The sequence below is a fragment of the Muscardinus avellanarius genome, assembly GCF_963383645.1.
Source record: "Muscardinus avellanarius genome assembly, chromosome: 3".
Lineage (NCBI taxonomy): Eukaryota > Metazoa > Chordata > Mammalia > Rodentia > Gliridae > Muscardinus > Muscardinus avellanarius.
Genome location: NC_137788.1, coordinates 120,371,168 through 120,381,008, shown reverse-complemented (window position 1 = coordinate 120,381,008; position 9,841 = coordinate 120,371,168). Strand labels below are relative to the sequence as shown.

At 46.8% G+C, this 9,841-nt stretch overlaps 1 protein-coding gene across 1 annotated transcript; it reads right to left on the bottom strand.

Annotated features, from left to right (window-relative positions):
- Nucleotides 1-6,567: 6,567 nt before the first annotated feature.
- Nucleotides 6,568-9,003, bottom strand: TXNIP (thioredoxin interacting protein; the record flags this gene model as incomplete). Its single annotated transcript, XM_080692827.1, has 8 exons — nucleotides 8,649-9,003; nucleotides 8,109-8,181; nucleotides 7,836-7,983; nucleotides 7,628-7,730; nucleotides 7,238-7,494; nucleotides 6,977-7,133; nucleotides 6,717-6,868; nucleotides 6,568-6,603 (listed from the first exon to the last, which is right to left on the bottom strand). Exons 1-8 carry the CDS (start codon nucleotides 8,896-8,898, stop codon nucleotides 6,568-6,570), a joined length of 1,176 nt encoding a protein of 391 aa, XP_080548953.1. The 5' UTR covers nucleotides 8,899-9,003.
- Between the last annotated feature and the right edge of the window lie 838 nt (nucleotides 9,004-9,841).

Sequence of the window (9,841 nt, the reverse complement as noted above, 5' to 3'; positions counted from 1 at the left end):
GCGGAGAGGGTCAAGTGAAGGGAAAGGTCAGGAGAGACGAGGAACAACCCAACCAGCTACACTGGGCCTCATTGGTGGTCTCCCCTCCGTCGACCTCCATGCCATCCAGTATGGTCCATTGCAGGGGAAAAGATCAAATGAGAGGCACAACCTTGGAATCGGAAATCTGAGAGCCCTTTCCTTTTATACCACAAAAATATATGAAATAGGTAAATGAATAAAATAAAATAGAGCGGGGCATGGCGGCGCACACTTGTAATCCCAGCACTTGGGAGGCTGAGACAGGAGGATTGTAGGTTCGCGGCTAGCCTTCTGCAACTTAGTGAGACCCTGTTTCAAAAGAAAGAATAAAAAATAGAACCGGGTGTGGTGGCTCACACTTTTAATCCCAGCGTTCGGGAGGCTGAGACAGAAGGATCAAGATTCGTGGCCAGGTTCAGCTACTTAGTGAGGCCCTTTGCAACTCAGACCCTGTTTCAAAATAAAGAATAAAAGCCGGGCGTGGTGGTGCACGCTTGTAATCCCTGCGCTTGGGAGGCGGAGACAGGAGGATTGCGCAGGTTCAAAACCAGCCTCGCTGGCTTGAGACCCTGTTTCCAAATAAAAAATATAAAAATAGGTCTGGGAGTGTAGCCCGGAGGTAGAAGGGCTTCCAGGAACCCTAGTACCACCAAATAAATAAATAAATAAATAAATAATAATAATAATAAAGAAAGAATAAAAAATAGGGCTGGGGTGTAGCTCAGAAGCAGAATGGCCCTGGCTTCAATTCCCAGCACCATACAAAGAAAAATAGGGGCATTCTATCTCTGAACTACACCCCCAGCCCTATTTTATTTTTTATCTTGAAATAAGATCTCATTAAGTCGCAGATAGCCTCACTAAATTGCTGAGGCTGACTTCAAATCCACAATCCTCCTAGGTCAGCTTCCTAAACCTGCGCTGCCCCGCCTGCCTGCCTCAACAGAAGTTTGTTTAGGAAAGAAAAAGAATGCACACTCAAGAAAGAATGCAGGCCACCTCCAGAGTGAGAGAGACGCCCTTGGGGCTTCACAGATCTCTTTTCTAGAGCAGGGACTGACCCATGGCCCCTGGGCTGGACCAAGTGTCACTGAACTTTTAACAACACCCCCTCCAGACATTCCTGAACAGTCTAAAATACATTCTGCTGGTGGACAGGACATGTGTACATTAGGAGCACATACTGGATCTTTTGTTTAGCAGGCCTTTTAGACGGTTAGGGTGAAAGGTGAGGACCTTTTGGAATGTATGCATGCCTAAAGGAAAGCAGAGTGTCAGGGTGAAGATCAGACCATTAAGGAGTTTTTAGATTTAAAGCTACCGTCTCCCTTTCCTTCCCTGTTTGTCTCCTTTCTACCTATTACATTTATCTCTCTTATTTATTTTATTTTATTTTATTTTATTTTATTTTATTTTATTTTATTTTATTTGGTGGTACTGGAGTTCCTGGAAGCCCTTCTACCTCCGGGCTACCCTCCCAGACCTATTTTATATTTGGAAACAGGGTCTCTTAAACCAGCGCGGCTGGCTTCGAACTTGCGCAATCCCTCTGTCTCCGCCTCCCAAGCGCGGGGATTATAAGCGTGCGCCACCACGCCCCGGCTATCTCTCCTATTCTACCTCAAACACAGGGGCATCCTACTTCTGAGCTATACCCCCAGCCCTATTTTATTTTTTTCCTTTGAAACAAGGTCTCACTAATTTGGGAGGTCCTCACTAAGTTGTTGGAGGCTGGCCACGAACCTTGGCTCATCTGTCTCATCCTCCCAGGTATTGGGATTAACAGTGTGCACTACCACACCTGGCTTCTTTTTTTTTTTTTTTTTTTTTCGGTACAGGGGACATTCTACCTCTGAGCTACACCTCCAGCCCTATTTTTTATTCTTTATTTTGAAACAAGGTCTCACTGAGTTACAAAGGACCTCACTAAGTGTTAGGTGAGGCTGTCCCCGAACCAAGATCTTCCTTTCTCAGCCTCCCAAATGCTGGGATTACAAGTGTGCGCCACCTCGCCCGGTTTACACCTGGCTTCTTTCTATATTATTATTATTATTATTATTATTATTATTATTATTATTTTGGTGGTACTGGAGATAGAACCCAGGGGCATTCTACCTTAGAGCTACATCCTCAGCCCTATTTTTTATTCTTTATTTTGAAACAGGGTCTCACTGAGTTGCAAAGCGCCTCGCCAAGTAGCTGAGGCTGTCCGCGAACCGCGATCCTCCAGTCTCAGCCTCCCAAATGCTGGGATTGCAAGCGTGTATTTCCTCATTTTAAATAGTTTTGTTTCTATCTTTTCTCAGATCTTCCTATACAAGTTTGGACCTAATAAGTGATATTCTGAACCAGATCTCCTCTAAGGGCGGTACATGTGGGTTACGGCTTTTTAAAAATTAAAAGGCACGTAACAAGAGCATGGTGGGAAAGCGTCCAAACATCCTCTCAATTCAGAAAGTAGGCAGAAGCTGGCCCAGGGTGAGAAAGTTGCCTGGAGAAGGCACACGGAAGTGGGGGTGAGCCTTTTGTGCACTGTGAAGGAATGGGTTTCCTCTGAGGGAACAGGGCAGCTACTTCCTTCCTTCCTCAGATTCTGCTGTGCTGCTCAGTAAGGGTGTCACTAGTCATGCAAAGAAACTATATTTAAATTCATCAAATTAAACAAAAACTCGGTTCGGTCACAGTAGCCACAATTCAAAGTTCAGTAGTCACACCGAGCTAGTAGCTCCTATATGGGACAGCTCAGATACAGAATATCTGCATTGTCATAGAAAGTTCTTTTGGAGAGCCGGGCGTGGTGGCGCACACTTGTAATCCCAGCATCTGGGAGGCTGAGGCGGGAGGATGGTGGTTCACAGACAGCCTCAGCTACTTAGCGAGGCCTTCTGCAACTCAGTGAGACTGTTTCAAAATAAAGAATAAAAAAAAATAGGGCTGGGGGGTATAGTTCCAAGGTAGAAAATGCCAAAAAAAAAAGAGAGAAAGAGAAAGAAAGGAAGAAAAGAAGAAAGAAAGAAAAAAGAAAGAGAGAAGAAAAAGAAAGAGAGAAAAGAAAGTTATCTTGGGCAGTGCTGGATTATCAGGATCTCTGGAGGTGATGTTTAAGTTCGGCGCTTCCAGGATCAAATGTCTAACAGACTTTTAAGTGTGAATTACCTATTCTTTCCCTGACATCCCCCGTGTGTGGTGTGTGTGTGTGTGTGTGTGTGTGTGTGTGTGTGTGTGTGTGCTTGTGTTACTGGGGATTGTTACTGGGGATTGAACCCAGGAGCATTGTACCTCTGCGTTACACTTCTAGCCCTTTTATTTTGAAACAATCTTACTAAGTTGCTGAAAGCCTCACTAAATTGCTGAGGCTGGCCTCAAACCTGCGATCCTCTTGTCTCAACATCTCAAGTACTGGGAATACAGGAGTACGCATCCATGCCCAGGTTCGTGAATACCCGGCACCAGAAGCCAGCTGTTTACACAAACCACCGGGCTCACGCGGGTGCCCTCCCTTCTCTTGCCCTCTGGCCTGTTCTTGGACTGCTCCTCCCCTCCAGTCCCTGGAAAACAAGCTAGAGAAAAAACTTTTCCGTCAACTTTGTCCCAGTTTCCTAGTCACACGTTCTAAGAGGAGGAGCCATTCAGTTTTTGAACAGGTGAGGAAGAAGGGAGGAGTTCTGGTGACAGTCACCATGGCAATGTGGAGAGCTAGGCACTGTTAACTAAAACACAGACAGCAGGCAAGGAAAGCCAAGGAGTTGCGGGAATGAGAGATAAAAGAGACAAAACAGAAAAGCGTCCTCTTTTCAATTTCACTTTCTGTTCAATTCACATGGATACAATTCAGATCTTCTGGGAACCTATTTGGAATTGCCATGTAGAGGTCTAAATAAAAGCCAGCCCTGGCGGGTGCGGTAATCCCACCTAGGGATCTCCCACCTGTAACCCCAGCACTTGGGAGGCTGAGACAGGAGGATTACAGGTTGAAGAACAGCCTCCGCAATTCAGTGAGACCCTGTGTCAAAATAACAAATAGAAGAGGGCTGGGGGTGAAGCTTGGAGGTAGAACGCCTCTGGGTTCAATTCTCAGCACTCATCATCTCCCCAAAAGAAAAACACTGTGCACTGACTTCTGCCAGCTGAGTTTCTCACCTGCCACTCCTCTAGGGGTAAGCCAGTCGAGTTAGTAGTGAAAGCGTGTTACCAATCTATTAATACCCTATAAAAATATAGGAAGTGCTGAAGTATGTTCTAAGCGGTGAGCGTGGGGTTAAGTATGCGGCACACACTCAGTTACTGTACGCACTTGGATAATTCTGCTTAGAACTAGAGACTAAAGCCTGGCGCCTGTAATCCCAGCATTTGGGAGGCTGAGACAGCAGGATCATGGTTCACGGCCAGCCTCAGCTAGTGAGGCCCTCTGCAACTCAGTGAGACCCTGTTTCAAAATAAAGAATAAAAAATCGGGCAGGTGGTGTATCTCGGAGGTCAAATGCCCATGGGTTCCATCCCCAGACCTGAAAAAAAAAAAAAAAAAAAACAACTAGAGACTACAAAGTGGTAGCTGTCGCTGGATTCAGTGGCAGACACCTGTAAGCCCCAGTATTGAGGCCAAAACTATTAGACCACAGGTTCAGGACCAGCCTCAGCAACACAGATTCTCAGCAACCTAGAAAGAACATTTTTCTTTTGGTACTAGGAATTGAACCCAGGTGCTGTCCTACCTCCAAGCTACGCCTCCAGCCCTTTTATTTATGAAAGGGGCTTACTAGGTTACATCTATAATTGCTGCGGCTGTCCTCTGTGGTCCTTCTGTCTCAGCCTCCCGAATACCAGAATTACAGACAGGTGTGTGTCACCTTGCCTGGCTCTTTTGTTTAGAAACAGTCTTGCTAAATTTCTGAGGCTGACCTTGAACCCGTGACCTCATGTATTGGGATTACTGGTATGCATCACCACACTCAACTTCAAATCCCTTCTTTCTTTGCCCCTCCAACCCACACTGTGATTATACTTGTTTGGATAGAGAAGTATTCATTTTATAGAATTTTTAGTAATATAAACTGTGAAGCAGGGAAACATTCCTTTAGGCTTAACTTTTTCCAGTAACTTCTCCAATGCCATCTCACAGATGAGAACAAAGTTTTGTCATTACAAAAAAACTTTATTTTTTTTTAAACAAAGAATACCCCCAACTGGGGTGAAAATATATCTGGTTAAGTACAAAATATAATTTTCACCATACAAAAAAGATATACAATTAAAATACAAAAACAAAAGTGAAACCACCGGTAGCCCACATTCTTCTGGCTGTGGTTGTTCTCAGAGGAAGGTGGCCCTCAGTGCTCAGACACAGGACAGCGAGCAAAGTGCTACGGCAGGGGACTGGCCAAGTGCTGGCGGCTGCAGTGGGACGGGATTGTGGCCCCTTCTCTAACACTGGGCGGGAAGGGAGTCGAGGGATTTGGGTGAAGACCAGCCCTCTAGTTCCTCATGGCAGTGTCAGAGGCTCTGACCCACAGTGCTGGGCGTCCTGATCTGGAATTCCTCCTGGAGTTTACAGAAGTCACAGTGGGCGAGGGCGAGGCAGCAACCCTGCCATCTGATTAGAGTGTCAGAATTCCCAAATCCTGTACACTGGGACAAAGACTCAAAAGTGCTACTACTAACACTTTTTTCTGGAGTGTGTCCTTAAGCTCACCCCTCAAGACATAGTAGACTAGTAGCTTACATTTCAGGAGTGGGGGGAGGAAAAAAAATTTGGTGGGAACTAAAGTGCTAAGAACACATTGCCTTAGAATCAATTCCAAGGGCCACATGAAAAACTAGGTTCTCCCATTCGGTAAGTTTGCAACAGGAGAACACAGTGCATGACACACTAAAAATGGCTTTTAAGACCATGGGTGGGGCACAGATAGTACTGCTTGACGCCAGGTTCGAAATACATCCTAAGCAAAGACATCTCAGAGCAGCTTTCCCGTAACTCACGGGGGAAGCACTCTGAAACCCGGTCACATCAGCTTAGAGGGTTTTCATCCATAAGGGTACAAAACGGGAACAGTGATTTAATCAAAGACCCTCCTCCTTTCCCCCAAAGTTTTGACAATGATTTTCATTTTCCTACTTTGCTAAATGGATTCTGTTCCATATGGCATAGAAGTACAAAGTGTGACACTGTTATAACAAATTTATAATTCCCTTCCAAAGGAACCTTGGGAAGGCCATGCCAGAAGGCCATTTCCATCCCTGACCTGAAACTACTGAAATGCCTCAATTTTCAAAGAGATCTCAGTTAAGTGGGACGGGCCTGAGTTTTTCTAGTGCGTTTTTAAGCCCATTCAGCAAACACTCCTTTATCGCGCTGGCGCTGGCGGAGGACGAATTCGCACCATTTGAGGCTCAAGGACGGCCTGCTCATCACCACCGACTCTGGAGAGTCAGAGGCTGGGGCGGACCCAAACCACACAGCAGAGACTGGCAGGTCTCTAAAAAAGTGAGTCCAGGAAGACAGGCGGAGAGAAACAAGTGGGTACAGCTGTTGCTCTTCCTCCACACACTTCACTGCACATTGTTGTTGAGGATGCAAGGATCCACCTGGTAAGAAGAAAGAGGAGACCCTTTTTAGTTTGGGTCGGAAGTAGGACAATCATTCAGCGACCCAAGTCAACTCCCCAGAGAAGGCTCAGGGCAAATGTGGCAATTCTCACCTCAGTATACGTAGGTGGTGGCATGAACTTGAACTCTGGGGCGTACATAAAGATAGGGCTGTCTGGGGTGCCGTCCACATCATCCAGCAGAGGAGTGGTGGGGCTCTCCAGTCTGTGATCTTCAGGAATGATATCCATATAGCACGGAGGAGCTAGAGAGAAGACATGGGGGATAAGCAGCCTCGCCGAGAAACACCAAACCGTCAGTTTTACAAGGCCAAGCAGACCGGAGGGAAGAAGAGACACGACGCCTGGCTCACCTTCTGGGGTATCAGGGATATTGAGATCCACCCAACTCATTTCAGAGCTGGTTCGGCTGGCCATGCTGGAAGTGCGGCTGCTCAGACCCGACCTGCTGCCAATGACCAGGGGCAGGTCAAGGATGACCTTCTTGGAGCCAGGGACGCTGACATAGATCTGGAAAGAGAGATGGCAGTTTGTTAGATGAGAGGTTTGGAGAAAACCCCTGTTCTAACAGGTGAACAGTTTCTGTCCTACGGCCGCCCCCCGACTCCACTCACCAGTAAGAAATATTCAACTCGAAGGATGTTGCAACCCAGGATGGACGGCCTGATCTTCTGCACTCGAAGGCTCTTGCCACGCCAGGATGCGCACGACCCTGAGATGATGTGGTTGCCTCTGACTGAGGACAACTTCTGAGTTAGCACCTTGGTCTGGCCATTGGCAAGGTAAGTGTGGCGGGCCACAATGGCGGCTTTGGGGACCACGATTCGGGAACACGTATTCTCAAAGTCAGCATGGATGGAAATGTCATCACCTAGCAACAAAAATGATGAAAAGGAATTAATGGACCAATCAATGACATCGCCTCTGTTCCTATCTCCAGCCCTTAGCCCCCAAACCCCATTTAGTATTAAGCCTGTCTACCATTTTAAGTGTTAGGTTTTTACCTTCACAGAATCCTTTCCTGTCAATTCGAGCAGAGACAGACACCCGTCCATCAGGAATGAACATGCAGGAAACTTTCTTCTCCTTTTTAGCAGAGACTGGTTCCTGTGGTAGAAAGGAAAAGTGTTTGAGACGCTTCGCTCCATTTCTTAAGACACCAAATTTATAATCTTGTGACCAAGGAGAATAGAATATTAAAATGAATCTCACCATTAAATCAGGAGTATTGACATCCACTAGATCCATCACTTCAAAGTTTTTCTTTATCTCCTGAGTTGGCTGGCTGGGACGATCAAGAAAAGCCTTCACCCAGTAGTCTACGCAACCGTATTTTCCTTTGAAAGATGTTCCCAGAGGCCTGTGTAAAAAAAAAAAAAAAAAAAAAAGAGAAAAAATTAATACTATCCAAGAACAGTAAATAATCAAAGTTAGGAAAGATACTTTTGAGACAAAAGCTCAAAGATGCATTTAGGTGGTACCTACCCTTGAGGAAGCTCAAAGCCGAACTTGTACTCATATTTGTTCCCAGGTCTCATGATAACCATCTCATTCTCACCTGAAGAGAAAAGAAGACAGGACAATTAGGTTTCTTGTTACATTTGAACACGTAGTGGGAGCACACCAGGGTGTTTTAGTACTCCCATTACGCCCGTTTTCATTCCTTACAGGGACTATGATGCAGTTCCTTGAGCAGAAAATTGCAAAACCCTTTAATGCTGAAAGGCTCGCCCCAGGATAGTTACTGCAAGAATCAAGCATAGGCTAAGCAATTTATGCATACAGAAATCCTCAAGTAACTGAGGCAACACCCCTCAGGATAAGCACGGTAAGAAATTGTACAAATCACCCTTTCTGGGGGGGGGGGGTATAAGCCATATTTACAAACTAAAACTAAAAGATAGAAACCACTATAATTCCAAGCATGCAAACTAAGCAACTTAAAATTTAGGCTCCACTCGTTCCTGTCAAAGCCCTTTCTCTATAATCAGCCTCCGCTCTCCAACAATGACCTGCGCCTCTTACCTGTTGGCTGGTCTTCCAGGAGAAGCGTGTCTTCGTAGCGCAGGTAATCCAGGGTCTGTTTGCACTGCTGGGATCCCTGCAGCCAGAGAACTTTGGCCACTCCGCAAGCCAGGATCCTGACCGCTTTGACCCGAGTAACTTCACACACCTCCACGACCACCCGGCCGGCCACCTTCTCCCCACTGCCGTACACCTTTTCGGGGTCGTTGAAGACCACCTCGAAAGACTTGATCTTCTTGAACACCACCATGATTGGGCTGAGCTGGCTCGAAAGTCAAAAAGCAGAGGCAAGGGAAAGGAAAAAAGAAAAAAAAAAAAAAAAACAATCCAAGAAGGACCCTTTACAAGAAAAGAATACCTCGCTCTTCCAAAAGAATAAGGGTGTCCTTCGGCAGGTAGGGTGTTAGAATAAAACACAATTTAAAGAATCCCGCAAAGGAATTTTAACTAAAAGATCCAAAAGGTGTCTGAAATTTTTAAGTGGCTGGCTAGAGCAAAGCCTTTTAGGAAAAAAAATGAAAATAATAGGGTCTGTCCTTTCTCCAGGCGCTGGAGGAGCGCGCGGGTCTCGCGGAAGGGCTGCTCGCAGGGCTGCCCGGAGTCGAGAGAGGAGTCTGCGGCTGGAGCCGGAAACTGCTCTTTATAGCGCCCGAGCCGGCGCGGCCACGCGAGCGCTCGCCCGGAGGCTCGTGCTGCCCTCGTGCACAGGCCTCCCATTGGCTGCCTGATCCTTGTTTACCGGGGGCCCGGCCAATCAGCGAGGCCGCGGCGGCGCGTGGACACTGTGTGCTGCTGGCGGGGAAAATGGTTGTTGTGCGCAGTGCGCGGGGCGGGGGCGGGGGCGGCGCCGGGGGCCGGGTCCCCAGACCCTGAAACCGCCCCGGGCCTGCGTCTGGCTTCGTGTCTGGGGCTGTGGGTTTTTTTTTTTTTTCCCCCTTATGTTTTTAAAGGTTAAAGGAAAATGTGCTTACTAGGGAATTTCAAGCCTCGTCTTAGCCAGTGTAATTAATTTGGAGGCTTCGGTTTACTCCTCCTGGCTCACGAGTCGCCAAGTCTGTAAAAAACAATCCCCTGGTTCCAAGAACACTTTGAGGATTGGGGCGGAGGGCAGGGATGATTGTTCAGGAAGATTTCCTTTGTCCTTCTTTTGCCCTGCATCTCTAGCTACTAAAAGAAAAAAGACACACACACAC